The following is an 18,440-nucleotide window of genomic DNA, read 5'->3' as shown; positions in this document are numbered from 1 at the left end:
AAATGTGTTCCCGCCTTTTTGCTTTCTATTTTTCATTTTCCATTTTCTTTCTGTTGTTGAGGATAGGATAACATTCGTAAGGCCCCGTTTGGTTACGGGAATACCGGGCGCGGAATAGGGTTTTCAGCGCCAAAATCGGGTTATGGAAGAAAATGGTGGCGTTTGGTTCATCAAATGCATAACCCGGTTTCGGGTTTCGTCTGCCAATTTCGTTCGAAAATTGGAAGAAATTTCTTCCAAGAAATAGGTGGAAGTTGAAATGAAAACCAGGTTTTGGGTTTTTATGAATGCGTTTGAATAAATCGTCGGGTCCGCCGAATCCGCCTTAGGTTTTTGGAAGAACAAATTGGGTTTTTTGGAAGACGACGGTTGTATTGTTTTCGTGCTCTGTTGTGCGAAGGCGAGGGTTTTTGGTTTGCTGCGTTTGTTGGGCTTGTGGGTTTTCTGTGGCCGTGGTTTGCGAGGGTTTTTGGTTTGTGGGTTTTCTGTGGCCGTGGTTTCCTGTGGCCGTGGCGTGTGGCTGTGGCATTTTCTGCGATTTCTCTTCTCCACTTTGAACAGCGGCGGCGGTAAATGGTTCTCTTCTCACACCCACCTTTGCATACTGGATTTTTTTAAGTTTTTTTGGTTCATTCAAACGTAACTGTTTGTTTCAAATCTGTTTTTAAAATAGTCAATATATGTGGTAACTGTTTGTTTCAAATCTGTTTTTAAAATAGTCAATATGTGCTCACTAATAAATTCGAGTATAGTGCTGTGAGAGATCAATACCAGTGAAATGAAAAATTAAACTTTGTAACAATTTCTGGGTGTTTGTTTTAAATCTGTTTAGCAAAATAGTCAATATGTGCTCACTAATAAATTCCACTATAGTGCTGTGAGAGATCAATACCAGTGAAATGAACAACCAAACTTTGTAACAATTTCTTGCCAGTAATGAGTTCTAGTATGTTGTTGTGAGAGATGAATGAAATACCATTAAATAGAGCCAAGTCATAAACTTGTGCTCACTAATAAATTCCAGTATAGTGCTATGAGAGATCAATACCAGTGAAATAAATAACTAAACTTTCTAACTGTTTCTTGCCAGTAATGAGTTCTAGTATACTGCTGTGAGAGATGAATGCAATACCATTAAATAGAGTCAAGTCATAAACTATGTATGAATCAACTATGTATAGATCAATGTCAATCATGGCTTTTATCTATACATAATCAATATGTACTCAATATGTGCTTAATAATGAATTCTAGTGTGTGCTCATGTGATTACCTGTATATATCATAGTGCCAATCAAGCAAAACATGGCAATCATGGCTTTTATCTATACATAGTTGACCTATACGTAGTTTATCATGGTTCAAATCTGTTTAGCAAAACAGTCCAATATATGCTGTAACAGTTTGTTTAGAATCTATTTGACAAAATAGTCAATATATGCTCACTAATGACTTTCAGTATAGTGTTGTGAGAGATCAATACCAGTGAAATGAACAACTAAACTTTGTAACAGTTTCTTGCTAGTTATGAGTTCTAGTGTACTGCTGTGAGAGATGAATGCAATACCATTAAATAGAGCCAAATCATAAACTATGTATAGATCAATGGCAATCATGGCTTTTATCTATACATAATCAATATGTGCTCAATATGTGCTCAATAATGAATTCCAGTATGTGATCATGTGATTACCTGTATATATTATAGTGTCAATCATAATAGCAAAACATGGCAATCATGCTTTTATCTATACATAGTTGACCTATACATAGTTTATCATGGTTCAAATCTGTTTAGCAAAATAGTCCAATGAGTTCCAGTATAGTGATGTGAGAGATCAATGCAATACCATTAATCAAAGTGAATCATGCCAATGAAATGAACAACTAAACTATGGATATATCAAGTATGTATTGATCCATGCAAAATCATTCAACATACTTATGAGGTCATAAACTATGTATAGATAAAAGCCATGATTTAAAACTATGTATAGATCAATGCAGAAAGAAACTCTATTCCTATTGCCAACTATATTACTTTTCATCTTCTAAAAGACGAGCCTCAATTTCAGCGGACCCGACGATTTATTAAAACACATTCATAAAAGCCCAAATTCAAGTTATAGTTTGTACATGTGTATGTGTACATACATACATGTGTGTGTATGTACGTACACACATACATACTTGTGTGTGTACGTACATGCATGCATACATACATGTGTGTGTCTACGTACATGCATGCATACATGTGTGTGTGTGTGTACGTACATACATGCATACATACATACATACATTCATGTGTGTGTGTGTACATACACACATACATACATGTGTGTGTGTGTACGTACGTACATGCATACATACATGTGTGTGTGTGTACGTACATACATGTGTGTGCACATACATATATACATACATGTGTGTATACATATAGACAAATGGAATCAATATTATGCTTTCATTGGTATAGATAGATTACATGGAGTATAATGACACATTGTAATTTGTTCTTTATGGGCTTATGATCCTCGGTAGTTGGTACTCCTTGTTGTATTTGAATAAATAATTGACTTCTTAATGCAATGAGGCTAGCAAATAATCATGTTGTATCTCGATAGGTGATAGTTGATATTTCATAACTGATAGTGTTTAAATTGTCCACATTTCAGATCACTAATGGATCCTATGGAGAGTATAGAGGTCCAAGGAAGCATAGTTAGGAAGACCACATACACCCACATTCTTACAATTCTTTTTGCTTTTGTTGGCATAGCCAAAGTACTGGTAGCCCGAGAAGGTAGTCAAATGGGTAAACGAATAAGAAAAGGAAATTTCTTTTGTAGAGACATTATTCATTCGAATGAGGTGGATTGTCATGATCAGATTCGGATGAGTAGGGCAGCCTTCTTTTCTCTAGCTCGTATTTTGAGGCTGAAAGGAAGCTTGAGAGATATGATCCACTTGAAGTTAGAGGAACAACTACTGATGTTCCTCCACACCCTTGGGCACATCTAAGGAACCGCAAGATTGCCCATAACTTTGGGCACTCAGGAGAGACAGTCAGTCGGTACTTCCACAAGGTTTTGATGGCTATCTTAGCCCTTCACAGAGATTACTTCATACCACCTAGTCCAGGCACTCCTCCTGAAATTAGTGGGAAGGATCGTTTTGAACCATTCTTCAAGGTAAATCACACATTATTACAAGTTTATTGTCTAGAATGTTGTCCTTATCTTATTATTACTTGAGCATACATTTGATCAGTGTATCATATCCCACAGGATTGCATTGGAGCCATTGACGGTACCCATATTCCAGTGCGAGTTGATGTCGACATACAGGGTAAATATCGTGATAGAAAAGGGAACCTATCGCAAAATGTTATGGGTGTCTGCTCCTTTGATTGTAAGTTTCAGTATTGCCTTACTGGTTGGGAAGGCTCTGCTGCAGATAGCCGTGTTCTAGCCTCAGCTCTATCCAGATCAGATCCACTTGTAGTTCCCCCTGGTAAGCCAAATCACATTTTAATATACTCAAGGTTATGCTAAATGGTTCAAGTATTGACAATATACTTTCTTTATATAGGAAAATATTATCTCGTGGATGCTGGATATCCAAATGCACCTGGATTTCTCGCTCCTTATCGGTGTACACGCTACCACTTGAAAGAGTGGTCAAGAGAAAACCCAATAAACTCTGCACATGAGTTGTTCAACCATCGACACTCCTCTCTTAGAAATGCAGTAGAACGTACATTTGGTATTCTGAAGCAGCATTTTCCAATCTTAAGACATGCAACGTCTTATGATATCATGACACAATCCTATATTGTTTTAGCATGTTGCATACTTCACAATTTCATTACGATAGAGGATGGCCTTCCATTGGAAGAAGCTATTGAAGAGGAAGATGATCGTGATGGGATAGAGGTGCCACTACTTGAGACATATGGGTTGTCTCAGGAGGATAGAAATGAGTGGGCCCAATTTCGAGAAGATATAGCAAATAGGATGTGGGAAGATTATAGATCTCGAGAATAAATGATTTATTAGAAGGCAATGTGCTTTATATGATTAAATTGATGTATGCATATACAATGATGGTGTTTGATTTCGTTATTCTCATATCAATCTTTGCTACATTCTAATTAAATAAAAAGAACATTAACTTTCAGTTTCACACCTACATTATGTACAAAAATTGTTGATCATATCTGCAATACACAATTCAACTTGAAATATAGATTACATTGATTTAAATGCAAGAAAGCACAATTATTATACATCTTTGCATTGAGAAAGTACAATAACATGCTTCATAATGGGGCTCATGACTATTTTCTTGCCATTGATATCACCATTTTGTCTTACTGGTAGTTTTTTTGATGTTGATGTGTTATCATCAATTATTGCTTAAAATGTGTATCATCTTCAGTTAAATTCTTTCAAGTTTATTAAATGTTAGCCTCATTGCATTAGGATGTATTAAAAAATGATATTTAAAGTTTATCATCTTCAATTTTAAATGAAATACAGCAAGGAGTACCAAATGATGAAGATCATAAGCCCACTAGTAAGAAGAGAACAACGAATTCATTGAAAATCCTATTTTTCTGATGTTACTGCTTGCTGCATTCTATTTAAATTTAAAGAGCAATAACTTTCAATTTCAGTCGTATGATTACTTTAAATCGTAATACGTTTACCTATTCAATATGTTAGCCTTGTTCCATTATGACGTATTACAAATTGATAGTTAAAGATTTTCTATTTCAAATTTAAATGAAATACAGGAAGGAGTACACAATGGCATATACCGAGCTCATGATGAGCATGGATGGATCCGATCATGTGAAACAAATGTGTTCTCCCATTACTTTGAGTGATATAGATGGATCCCTCGCTGTGAGCAACAAATCTTCTTCTTCAAAGAAGAAAATGTGGACAAAATCGATGGAACGCAAGTTTTTAGACTTGCTCCTTGAACAAGTCCATCTCGGACGGAAAGGTGAAGGTGGGTTTAAAAAAGAGGCATGGACTGCGATAGAGAGGACATTCAATTCAGCGATGAACTCGAATTTGTCACGAGATCATTTTAAGAATAAGCTAAAAACATGAAAAGTAGGATATAAAGTAATGAAGGACTTGAAAAATACAAGTGGGTTAGCTTGGAATGAAGAAACTCAAACTGTGGATGCTGAGGATTCAGTGTGGGATGACCTTTTGAAGGTAGGATCATCTTTGTACTCTTTTCATTGAAGAAATTTTTCCTTCTTATTTTAATAATGAAAAACTTACAACCTAATCCATCTATTAATGCTTATATGTAGAGGAGAGAATTCAAAAATGTAAAAATGTAAAAATGTATAAGAGGTCACCTTTCCAATATTTCAATGAGTTGGCTGTAATTGTTGGTAATGACATTGCTGAAGGGTTCGCATCTACAACACCCCTTGATGCTAAAGAAGGGCACCCTATGAACGATGCATTTAATGTGCTTGATGAGGATGATACCAATTGTGGTACACCTCTTGACAGCCAACCAAATATTGATGAAGAGTTATATCATTCCAATCAGTCGAGTGCAAGTGCTAGAGGGACTCCTCCACCATCATCATCAAGGAGGGGAAAGAGGAAGAAGACATCTTTGGCTGCATCATTGGATGTGATATGCGAAACTATTAAGAAACTGAAAGATGGCCTCATTAAGCCTCAGATTGTAAAAGTGGATAAATCTGAAGATGATAATATTTTGACTGCTGCATATATTGCTCTCAAAGCTATCCCTGAACTGAGTCGAGCAATTTTCGTGAAAGCACATGATACCTTTGTGCTTCAACGTGAAAGAGCCAAAGGGTTCTTGATGATGGATGAGGTGGAGAGAGTGGAGTGGATTGCAATGACATTTGGTACCATTTAGCTATTTCAGCTACTGACTGGATTGCAATGACTTATGCTGCATGATTACTCTATTCAATGGTTTTGCATTAATCTCTAATAGCACTAAACTAAAACTATATTAATCTCACATCACTATATTGGAACTCATTATTGAGCACATTTTGACTATTTAATTAGTGATCTCTCACAGCACTATACTGGAAGTCATTAGTGAGCATATATTTACTATTTTGTTAAACAGATTCTAAACAAATTGTTACAGAATGTATTGGACTGTTTTGCTATACAGATTTGAACCATGATAAATTATGTATAGATAAAACCCATGATTTTCATTGATCTTCCATGTATCCATACATAGTTTATGTGTTGGCTGTGTTTAATGGTATTGCATTGATTTGTACATAGTTTATGACGTCATAAGTATGTTGAATGATTTTGCATGGATGTATACATACTTGATATATCCATAGTTTAGTTGTTCATTTCATTGGCATGATTCACTTTGATTAATGGTATTGCATTGATCTCTCACAACACTATACTGGAAGTCATTAGTGAGCATATATTTACTATTTTGTTAAACAAATTCTAAACAAACTGTTACAGCATGTATTGGACTGTTTTGCTAAACAGATTTGAACCATGATAAATTATGTAAATGTCAACTATGTATAGATAAAAGCCATGATTTTCATTGATCTTCCATGTATCCATACATAGTTTATGAGTTGGTTGCGTTTAATGGTATTGCATTGATTTGTACATAGTTTATGACGTCATAAGTATGTTGAGTGATTTTGCATGGATCTATACATACTTGATATATCCATAGTTTAGTTGTTCATTTCATTGGCATGATTCACTTTGATTAATGGTATTGCATTGATCTCTCACAGCACTATACTGGAAGTCATTAGTGAGCATATATTTACTATTTTGTTAAACAAATTCTAAACAAACTGTTACAGCATGTATTGGACTGTTTTGCTAAACAGATTTGAACCATGATAAATTATGTAAATGTCAACTATGTATAGATAAAAGCCATGATTGTCATTGATCTTCCATGTATCCATACATAGTTTATGAGTTGGCTGCGTTTAATGGTATTGCATTGATTTGTACATAGTTTATGACGTCATAAGTATGTTGAGTGATTTTGCATGGATCTATACATACTTGATATATCCATAGTTTAGTTGTTCATTTCATTGGCATGATTCACTTTGATTAATGGTATTGCATTGATCTCTCACAGCACTATACTGGAAGTCATTAGTGAGCATATATTTACTATTTTGTTAAACAAATTCTAAACAAACTGTTACAGCATGTATTGGACTGTTTTGCTAAACAGATTTGAACCATGATAAATTATGTATATGTCAACTATGTATAGATAAAAGCCATGATTGTCATTGATCTTCCATGTATCCATACATAGTTTATGAGTTGGCTGCGTTTAATGGTATTGCATTGATTTGTACATAGTTTATGACGTCATAAGTATGTTGAGTGATTTTGCATGGATCTATACATACTTGATATATCCATAGTTTAGTTGTTCATTTCATTGGCATGATTCACTTTGATTAATGGTATTGCATTGATCTCTCACAATACTATACTGGGAGTCATTAGTGAGCATATATTTACTATTTTGTTAAATAGATTCTAAACAAATTGTTACAACATGTATTGGATTGTTTTGCTAAACAGATTTGAACCATGATAAACTATGTATATGTCAACTATGTATAGATAAAAGCCATGATTGCCATTGATCTTCCATGTATCCATACATAGTTTATGAGTTGACTGCGTTTAATGGTATTGCATTGATCTGTACATAGTTTATGACATCATAAGTATGTTGAATGATTTTACATGGATCTATACATACTTGATATATCCATAGTTTAGTTGTTCATTTCATTGACATGATTCACTTTGATTAATGGTATTGCATTGATCTCTCACAACACTATACTGGAAGTCATTAGTGAGCATATATTTACTATTTTGTTAAACATATTCTAAACAAACTGTTATAGCATTTATTGGACTGTTTTGCTAAACAGATTTGAACCATGATAAACTATGTATAGGTCAACTATGTATAGATAAAAGCATAATTGCCATGTTTTGCTATTATGATTGGCATTATGATATATACAAGTAATCACGTGAACACATACTGGAATTCATTATTGAGTACATATTGACTATTTTGCTAAACAGATTTGACACAAACAGCCAGACACTGTTACAAAGTTTAATTGTTCATTTCACTAGTATTGATCTCTCATAGCACCATACTAGAATTTATTAGTGAGCACATATTGACTATTTTGCTAAATAGATTTGAAACAAATAGTTACCACATCTATTGACTATGCTAAGCAAATAGCAGATAGAAATAGAACTATGATAAACTATGTATAGGTCAGCTATGTATAGATAAAAGCTAGTGATATACTTGTAAATTTCATTATTGAGCACATATTGAGCACATATTGATTATGTCTAGATAAAAGCCATGATTGCCATTGATCTATACATAGCTTATGAATTGGCTCTATTTATATGGTATTGCATTCATCTCTCACAGCACTATACTAGAACTCATTACTGGCAAGAAACTGTTACAAAGTTTAGTTGTCCATTTCAGTGGTATTGATCTGTCACAGCACTATATTGGAATTCATTAGTGAGCACATATTGACTATTTTTCTAAACAGATTTGAAACAAAAAATATGTATGTACACACATGTATGTATGTACGTACATATGTATGTATTATGTGCATATGTATGTACACACATGTATGTACGCATGTATACATACTTGATCTATGCATTGCATTGATCTCTCACAACACTATACTGGAACTCATTACTGAGCACATTTTTACTATTTTGCTAAGCATGTATGTATGTATATGCGTATGTATGTATGTACACACATGTATGTACGTATGCATGTATGTATGTGCATATGTATGTACACACATGTATGTACGTATGTATACAAACTTGATCTATGCATAGTTTAGTCATCCATTTTATTGACATGATTGGCATTGGTCAATATGCAGGATAGTTGTTCATTTCATTGGCATTCGCACGATTGGCATGTGAAGTCATTCCAGATGGTTAATTGGCTTTGTGTAATGGTATTGCATTGATCTGTCACAACACTATATTGGAAATCATTACTGAGCACTTTTTTTCTATTTTGCTAAGCATGTATGTATGTATGTGTGTATGGATGTGCGTATGTATGTATGTAGGTGCGTATGTATGTACACATGTATGTATGTATGTGCGTATATATGTATGTCTGTGCATATGTATGTTCACGCATTTATGTACGTATGTATACATACTTGATATATGCATAGTTTAGTCATTCATTTCATTGACATGATTGGCATTGGTCAGTACATAGTTTAGTTGTTCATTTCATTGGCATTCACACGATTGGCATGTGAAATAATTCCAGAGGGTTAGTTGGCTTTGTTTAATGGTATTGCATTGATCTCTCACAACACGTAGTTTATGATATCATAAACGTTTGATATAGTTGTTCATTGCATTGTTAATTAGAGTTATATTTGAACCATACATACGTGGAATACACAAGGAGTGGCAAATGATGAATGCTCAATTGTAGAACTTGAAAGCATATAGAAATGTGATTTGCTAGATGATTGTATAGTTCATGATTCTGTCCTATGTTATATCTATAGTCCTAATTTTCTTGCATATGTTTTTATTTTTTTGTCTTTTTGTCCCTATTTGATTTCCTATGTATGTTTTCGTTGACAAGATTATCAAAAGTATTGAGGATTTTTGGTAGATGATTGTACAGTCATGATTATGTCCCATGTTATATGTATATTCCTAATTTGCTTGGATATTTTTTAAATTTCTTATTTTTTTTCCACAGTTTGGTTTCCTATGTACGTGCTTCTTGACAAGATTGTCAACGGTATTGATAAAGTGTCTTTCTCTTGTATTTTTTTATTGCTCTTGATTTGCTAATATTGCAAGACCACACATGCTGATAAAAAATGAGCTATCGGATGATTGTTTACTGTGTTTGTAAACGATCAATATTTCTGATGCCACTCCTTGGTGTATTCCATTAAAAAAATAATCAGGTTTTAATTTTTCAAGCATGTTTAGTTCATATATGTAGGATCGACCATCTAACAACACAAACAGTAATGGAAAGATTGAGCAGCATGAGAGGGTTGCCGTCGAATGTGGGGCATAAGGGCATACATCGTGAATTTCTCAGTGTTTTCGTATGTAATGGTGTGTCGTCGAATGTGGGGCATAAAGGCATACATCGTGGATTTCTCAGTGTTTTCGTGTTTAACGGTGTGTTTTCACACCACCATCAAATCATGGATATTGTTCTATCAAGTTAGCAAGTTTTCATATTGTAGTAATTATGTGAAATTCATTATTAGAATTTCATGATGTTAAAATATGATTTATATGATTAATGATTTTCATGATCTTTCTTTTTAAATTGCATGTAAAATCTATGTTGCCAAAATTCCACATTTTTTAAGAGCAATTATTAACAAAGCATCATTTTTCTTGTTAAAGTTCTCATCAAATGTTTAATGTATGTGAATGTAAAATGGTATATTTTTTCCTATATAATATTTCACGTAAAATTTAGTTGCATATTTTGTTGAATAATTAACTAACTTAATAAATTTATTAAAAGGGAGAGATACATAGAGGGGCAGAGAGTGCGGGATAAGAAGGGGGGACGGAGGGACAGAGGGAGAAAGTGAGAGAGAGAGAGAGAGGAGCTTGTGTGTTCCTGCATCTGTAGAAAGGTGTCTGTTGATGTGTGTTTTATGACTCACCAAACAGTAGAACAAAATACTGAAATATCTTATCCTCTCTTGAATATATATCTGTCTATGACCTCATCAAGATCTTCAAATGTCTCCTCCCCAATTGAAAGTATTTTCCAAGTCGAAGATAGCTAGCAAAATCCTTTTGGTCTTTTCCTCCCTCCACAATATCCTTGTGTGCATAAACTCCATTGAAAATGTTCAGTGTTAGAATCAAGTGAGTAGGCCCTTTCAAGCATGGACGGATAATACTCTCCCCTGGCTCTTTATCTGTTAGGAACTTAATGGTTTCATTCTCTTGTTCACTTCGTGAAATGGAATCCTCTTCCGCAAAATATGGATCCTTAACCTCCTTATCCTTATCCTATGCACCCTGATAGTTATCATTCTTTAGTGAACTCTCTTTGCAAGTTAACTCAACTAGGTACTTCACTTTTGTCATAGTTTTCACCCAACAGGTAAGGATGCTGCCTTCTGCAATTTTTTCTAAAGGATCTATATCTAGATCATCAGAAAGCTCCTCTTTCAATATTATTCATGTCAAGCTTGATTCCAGATCACAAATTATACGATGATTTTGGACTCTGCGGGGACAATTTTTTCCATTAACAAGGTCTCTTCATTTTCTCCAGTCAGCAGATAAAATTCCTCATCCTGGGATGGCTCTTTATATGGCGATCTCAAATCCTGAAATCCATGTAACAATTCACTCTTTATGTCAGCAAGGGTTTCCTGCTTTTTATTGGATGTCCATTGCTCCACACTTCTAGCATATTCATCAATATCAAGGGCATTTAACAGATCAGGATATTTTTGACATGCTCAACAACCATTTCTTGTGTTTCCTCATCCATATCATCTATATCATGTCCAGCTTCTTCACAATATATGTCCTTAGCCATTTTCTTGGCAAATTCATATGACTTTGGATGAATTCTAGTATCATCCAATGGATCCATAACATGGTTTTCGGATGCTGCTTGTCCATTCCCTCTAACCCATAAAAAAACCAATAGCATTTATAAAGACAAGTGGCTTCATAGCCTCTACAGTTGGTTGTTGTAACTATTACCTGCTCAACATCTTCATACTTTTCATCTGGAGTAAGGAAATGTTCCAGTGAATGAAGCTTCAATGATAATATTTCTTTGCCAAGACTATATAATGTTGCAACCATGGCCAATGGATTCTGAAGATACCGACCAAGAGCCACAACACGCCTCACAATCCCTCTCTGTGTCGGCAACTAGTCTTAAGAGATGCGAGAATTCTCATATAGTGTAGGCAATAATTCATCTGCATAAACAACATTTATTGTGTCCAATCCTTTTGCCAAATCACGTGGATGAACACAAACATAGGGAGGGATAGAGAGAGGACACAAACACACATATTTAGCGGCTAAGTCACAAGGTTCAAGTTTCAATTCGAGTTCGACAATTATGAAGTTCGGATGAACTTGACAATAAATTCAATTCAACGATAAATTTGTCTTACACAATTTTTCAAAAATATATAATATATATGATCACAATTTCCAACAATGGGACAAAAAATAACTTCGTACAAATGATTGCATGTATGATTATTTTTTACTTTTCTTTGCTAATAAATAGAATTAAAATAAAAAATAATAATCATTTTATTTATTATTGACTAACAAAATAAAACTGTGAATATTCAAGAATAAATAATAATAATAATGTAGTCTAATTATAAATAAATTAAATCATAAATATTAATACTTTACTCATTCTAATCCTTGTGTTTCACTAATTAAATAAGATTAAAAAAATTTACATCAAATTCCAATTCCAATTAGAAAATGAACAACCAAACGCAACAAAAAGACATTCCTAGTCATATTCTGTTCCAATTCCAATTTCTAAATTGGCAACCAAACACAGAATATGGATTTGAAAATTCATCTTCCGTGTCAACCAAACGGTCCAACTATCTTCCTAAAATACATAACCAGATTTTCGAAAACCTGGTTATCAGATAACCTGGTTATGAGGAAAATTCATCTTCCCCAACCAAACGGGGCCTAAGTGAAATCATTCGCAAACCCTTTAGAAAGATTCAAAAAGGAGTTCTAAAAGTGAAATCGTGTTAATATATAACTAGTTCAGATAAAAATATAATGATGCAGTGGGACACTATCCACTTGTTTAAACCATTTTTCAAATCAAATGGGTCTTAAAGAATACTTTGATATACACCATTATGCAAACTGCTTTTACAGTAAATCTGCCACTTAGACTAAAAACAGTCACTAAATACGCATTCCTCTGCAAATAATGATATCTTGGTTTTCTTAATGGTCGTCTTCATTATAGCTTGTAATAAATTAACAAATTATATTATTACAGTGAGTAGACAATCAGAAATGTTGTTTCTAAATTTGATTATACAAGTAATTTTTCTATCAATATTTTATAATATTCTGTGATCTAGAAAGAAATCATCAGAACGAAGAAAGAAAGCATAAAAAAAAATAATGAATCGGCAAAAGTCAGATTCTTTGTCGGTAAATGTGATGTCCCAGTGAACTTTGGGTTGATCTCGTTTTTCCCTCCCTAAATTCAGTAGCACGCATTTTTCTATGCAAAATCCCGAAGAGCTAACAGTTGAGAAGGCAAACCCACCTCACACATTCCCCAGAATTAATATCATTTCATCCATTCTCTGTGCCATCTGCCAACTCGTCTACTGGATTGCAAACAATGCTGGGTATGGTAATATGCAGGTGTTCATAACTTCATATTCCTTGTTTGTTAGTGTCATTCCTGTTCTTGTTTTGACTTTTAATAGTTCATATTGATTTCGGCTCTACCATAAGAACGAGAAAGCTTAATGATGGGATTCGTCTCTTTTATTAATTATCTCATTGAACTTGGAACTGGGCATGGCAGTTAGGCATGGGAAGCGCCCTGGAGACCCTGTGCGGCCAAGCGTTTGGGGCTCGGAAATATGGTTTGTTGGGATTATATCTGCAACGAGCATGGATTGTCCTCTTTGGTGTTGCAATTCTTCTCTTACCAATGTATATATTTGCAACACCCATCTTGAAGATCCTCGGACAGCCAGATGACATTGCTGAATTAACAGGAAGAATTGCAATCTGGTTCATTCCCCAACATTTCGCATTTGTATTCCTCTTTCCGGTGCAGAGATTTTTGCAATCCCAGTTGAAAACCATGATTATTGCATGTATCTCTGCAGCTACATTGGTGCTCCATGTTTCTCTAAGCTGGCTGTTTATTGTTAAATTTGACATGGGGCTAATTGGTTCAGCAATGACATTGAATTTGGCATGGTGGTTGCCCCCAATTGCCCAAATTCTTTATGCCACATGTGGGGGTTGTCCGCTGACGTGGACAGGATTGTCCAGAGATGCATTCACTGACTTGTGGTCTTTTCTCAAACTATCTGCTGCATCCGGTGTCATGCTTTGGTTAGTGATCAATTTGCTTGTGAAGTTGTAAAATATGAATGTATTTGGTTGCTTCTGACTTAAAATCATTGTTCAATCAGTGCTGACATGCTTTAGCTTGTGACCAGTTTAGAGAATTGGTATTACAGAGTATTGGTTCTCTTGACAGGAAATTTGCCAGATTCACAAGTTGCAGTTGATTCTCTTTCTATCTGGTAACATTGTAAAAAGCCTTTTTTCTGGTTCAATATTCATTTCAAAGCAATGACAGAAGTGCGTGTGTAATGCTGCAACTATGTTTTTAAAACCTTGATACACATTTCTTGCAGTACGAGCATTAATGGGTGGGAGATGATGATACCAATTGGCTTTTTTGCTGCTACTGGGTATGTAGTTGTATTCAGATCTATTGTAAAAAGTATTTCCTTCATTGAAATGAAATTACTATAAATAGTTGTATTGAGAATTGTAAAAGGTATTTCCTGCGTTGAAATGAAATGCAAGAATTATAAATGCCCTCGGATGACAGAATTTGTTGGCCTAATGTTTGCAGATTTATTATTTTCAACTTTGAATTTAATTTATTATGATAATGATTGAGTACATATTTTATAATAACTTCCTAGCTGTTTCGAAGGCATGCCCAAGTTCCAACTAACCTCAATCGAATGGAATGTGTGTACCAGGGACATGAACATCATTTATCTTTCATCCTTGCAATTCTAGTTGATAGGATCCCATTTCTCATTTGAAATAAATCCATAAATATCAAGCACTTTGATTTTCATTCAAATTCTCAAATTCATAATGGACAAACCAGCCATTACAATTCTCTGTTTCTTTTGTAAGCGTTGTACGTTTATTTTGATCTACATGTGCCCATCTGTCTCGTCTTCATGAGATATGTGAGCAATAGGCATGGGGCTGCTCCTTGTAAAGGAGCTTCACATATTCATTTCAGCTAGCGTTACGCAAATGTTCCATCCTTTGCATCGTATAAATAGGGTAACCTTTTTGACAACTTCAACATAATATTAAGATTATCACGGAGTTTGAAATATAGCAAAGTAGTATCAAACAACATAATGACTCATTTCGCAGCTATTTAGGCAGTTCAGTACCATATGTTGCGGGGCTTCCTGTGTTCATTTGGAATCACACCATCTAATCAAAATTTTACTACACTCTTCGTTTTTGGCATTGTATTAAGAGAAATGTTTTTGATCACGTGAAAATAAGTTTCAGAAGAGCCATGAAACCCTATTACAAAATATATCTCAAGATGTATATCAATGCAGTACCCAAAACACAACAGAACCACAACCAAAACAGGCCAGCAACAGACAAAAGCCAGCAAGGAAGGAGGACAGAAAAAAATGTGCTAAGCCCTAAAGACAACATACTCCAGAAATAAAAAGAAAAGGAGGGAACTTGTCCTTCTCCTCAGCTGCTTTCTTGATCTCTTGAACCTCCGCAGTAGCAGGAGACAGCTTCTTCCTAGTGCTGGAGCCAGCCTATCAGCAAGCGACTCCTTAACATCCATGACATGGATAACGGCTCTATCTTCAGTAGAACCCTCCAGCTTACTAAGGAGAATTTTAATGTGCAAATTCAATGTCTTCAGAATTTTGTAACTCTTGGCAGCAATGCCCTTCAGAACAGAAAGTATCAAGAGAAATGTTGTTATAAATTAAATTATGTAATTTGGGTCCAATTTTCATAACAGCAATCAATATCCACCAGTATTAACTGAGAAAGCATCATAAAAATAAAGCAAGAAATAGACCTGCATCCAAATCACTGTCCTAATTTAAAAGCTAGATAGGTACCATTGGCAACATAAAAAATCTAGTTTCTTTTGATTCGCAATAAAGTTTGGTTTTGTATATTTTGTGCAAATAACGAATTCATTTTATAAGATATGTTTTGTGCAGTCATTATCAGACCCAGTTAAGAAAGTTAACATCAATGCACCCGAACTCAGAACTTGAACCTGCAATTTAGAATAACTACAATTGACTGCTGGCCAGACATTCTAGGATACACCACCTACAGCCATTCCCCCCATTGGATGTAACTATTAGCTCTGTAATGTATGACAAATCCAAACTGTTATTGGTTACAAATTCTGCTTTAAGTGAGTTAATATCATAATGTCAAAAAAAATTGTATGTCTTCTACTGTCGCTTGGATTGATTTTTGTATGGATTTATTTGGTCTAAAAATGCAGTGTGAGGGTGGCCAATGAGCTGGGTGCTGGAAATGGCAAAGATGCCAAATTTGCAGTTATCATTTCTGCAACTACTTCGGCTATGATAGGCATTGTCATTTGTTTGCTCATTGTTGTGCTTCGCCGGGAATTTGCTTTCGCCTTCACAAGTAGTTCCACAATTATAAAAGCGGTCTCCAAATTGTCCATTTTGTTGAGCTTTACTGTCCTCTTTAACAGTATTCAGCCAGTCCTATCAGGTAAAGCAATTAAACTTCCTTTTTATATAAGTATTGATCAGAATTTCAAAGCCCTACCTTTTCTCCCTCCAACTTATTTTAATTAAACATCTCTTTGAGAAATTGATAATGGCAGAAACTATGTACTTCAAGAGGAAGGTAAGTATTTCAATTACCATAAGATTTATGAGCACTGAACAGATCAAATTTACTTTATACTTTTATATGACACTAACTCTGCAGTCTTATTCTGGTTCAGGCGTAGCAGTGGGATCAGGGTGGCAATCTTATGTTGCTTACATCAATATTGGGTGTTACTATGTGATCGGTATCCCTTTTGGGGTGATTCTTGGTTGGGTGTTTAAAAAGGGAGTTTTGGTAAGTACCACTTCTTTCAAGAAGATTCTCACAAATAAATTTTTAAACAGGGTTTTTTTTGGCTAAAATAAAAATGAAATGAAGTTTTCTTTGGACCAGAAAATCACATATATACATACAGTACTCATCAAACGATACTATATCATAGAATGTAGATAGTTGTAATATTCACACGTCACAGAAAATTCGGGTGCAACGGCTAGGAGCCTTGAACTTAGCTACATAATGGCTGCCTTCATATCTTCACATCTTTTCACTTCTTTCAACAGTTGCAATGCTATTATATACCTTCCAGTTCAGGTCTACATTGAGTCTTCCTCCGAATTTTTTTGTTCTCCCTCTGCTTCCAAACGGGAATCAACTTAATGAAATACCCACTGAATCAATAATATTTTACTAATGTAGCACCCACAATATGACTAGTTCGTTGTAGTATACTCAACTGCCATAGAATGAAAGCTACTATCCAACAACCAACGATTCTTGGAATGAAACAAAGGAAAACGATATTGAAGCTCTATTAGTTTTCATTATGAACAAGTTTTAAGGTCGCCAGATAATAAGACATGAAGAAGGGTAGACAAATCTAGATGGTTTCCTTTGCACATTGTTTCAGATTAATTATACGCTCATTCTATTGTACAGTTTATCAAACTTCTTTTCCTCTTAAGATTTTGGTAGATTGTTTCAATTATTTGAGTATTTCAACCTTATTTTATCAAATTGAACGCATGGAATCCCAAATTTTATATGTCAGGGGATATGGATAGGAATGATTTGTGGGACAGCAGTTCAGACGATTGTTTTGGCTTCTATTGTGTATCGATGTGACTGGGACAGAGAGGTAAATATAAGAGCTCATTAAATTTGATTTCTGCACATTTCATGTAATTGTCAATTTTGTAGCGATCGTTTTTGGGATTAAATCATGTTTTTAATTCATCGTTCTTCGTTACTAATTGCAGGTTGCCAAAGCCAAAAATCGAGCAGGTGGATAATAGAGGATATTGGTAGTCCAATTAAGAGGAAATTTTGTCTTAAAAAATATGTAGTAGTGTAGAGTGTTTGAAGTTTGTGCTAATTTATGTTTTTCTTAAAATTTTAATGTTGAAATCGAGTATTATGGATTGAATTGGTAATTTAATATTCCAAATTTGTATCTTATTTAATATTTATTTAAAATTTATTATATATTTTTATTTTTATGTTATTTTATTTTGATGAATAGTTCTTTTTTATAAATAGAAATGTAAAAGTTTATTTGGTACTAAGGTCAAAAGCTACTTAGCTATTTATCTTAAAAAAAGAATAAAAAGTCTTCAAGCTATAAGAGCAGTGACAGCTAAGGCATGTGGATCATGGCAGCCATCAAAACCCTATATGTCA

At 34.4% G+C, this 18,440-nt stretch overlaps 2 protein-coding genes across 2 annotated transcripts in view; both read left to right on the top strand.

Annotated features, from left to right (window-relative positions):
* Positions 1-18,052, top strand: part of LOC149542109 (protein DETOXIFICATION 27-like) — a 34,432-nt gene extending 16,380 nt beyond the window's left edge. The window contains exons 6-12 of the mRNA XM_089795690.1: positions 13,708-14,253; positions 14,364-14,443; positions 14,558-14,614; positions 16,459-16,697; positions 16,936-17,054; positions 17,812-17,898; positions 18,020-18,052. Of these exons, the coding sequence (XP_089651816.1) occupies positions 13,708-14,253; positions 14,364-14,443; positions 14,558-14,614; positions 16,459-16,697; positions 16,936-17,054; positions 17,812-17,898; positions 18,020-18,052 (1,161 nt within the window). The remainder of the gene's footprint in view (positions 1-13,707; positions 14,254-14,363; positions 14,444-14,557; positions 14,615-16,458; positions 16,698-16,935; positions 17,055-17,811; positions 17,899-18,019) is intronic.
* LOC149542110 (uncharacterized) lies at positions 143-13,616 on the top strand. The gene is made up of 4 exons (XM_089796506.1): positions 143-211; positions 3,288-3,513; positions 3,592-3,805; positions 13,382-13,616. Exons 1-4 carry the CDS (start codon positions 143-145, stop codon positions 13,614-13,616), a joined length of 744 nt encoding a protein of 247 aa, XP_089652632.1.
* Positions 18,053-18,440: the final 388 nt, after the last annotated feature.

The sequence above is a fragment of the Cupressus sempervirens genome, chromosome 8 (genome assembly GCF_028749045.1).
Source record: "Cupressus sempervirens isolate cs-2001-9-10 chromosome 8, ASM2874904v1, whole genome shotgun sequence".
NCBI lineage: Eukaryota > Viridiplantae > Streptophyta > Pinopsida > Cupressales > Cupressaceae > Cupressus > Cupressus sempervirens.
The sequence above is the reverse complement of the archived record's forward strand: the minus strand, read 5'-3'. Positions and strand labels throughout refer to the sequence as shown.

Excerpts from the sequence above, each read along its gene's own strand:
- LOC149542110 (XM_089796506.1), top strand. The coding sequence starts at position 143 with ATGGAAGAAAATGGTGGCGTTTGGTTCATCAAATGCATAACCCGGTTT. Across the intron at positions 3,514-3,591 it reads TCCACTTGTAGTTCCCCCTG|GAAAATATTATCTCGTGGAT; the intron begins GTAAGCCAAATC and ends TTCTTTATATAG. Across the intron at positions 3,806-13,381 it reads CCAATCTTAAGACATGCAAC|TAGCACGCATTTTTCTATGC; the intron begins GTCTTATGATAT and ends CCCTAAATTCAG.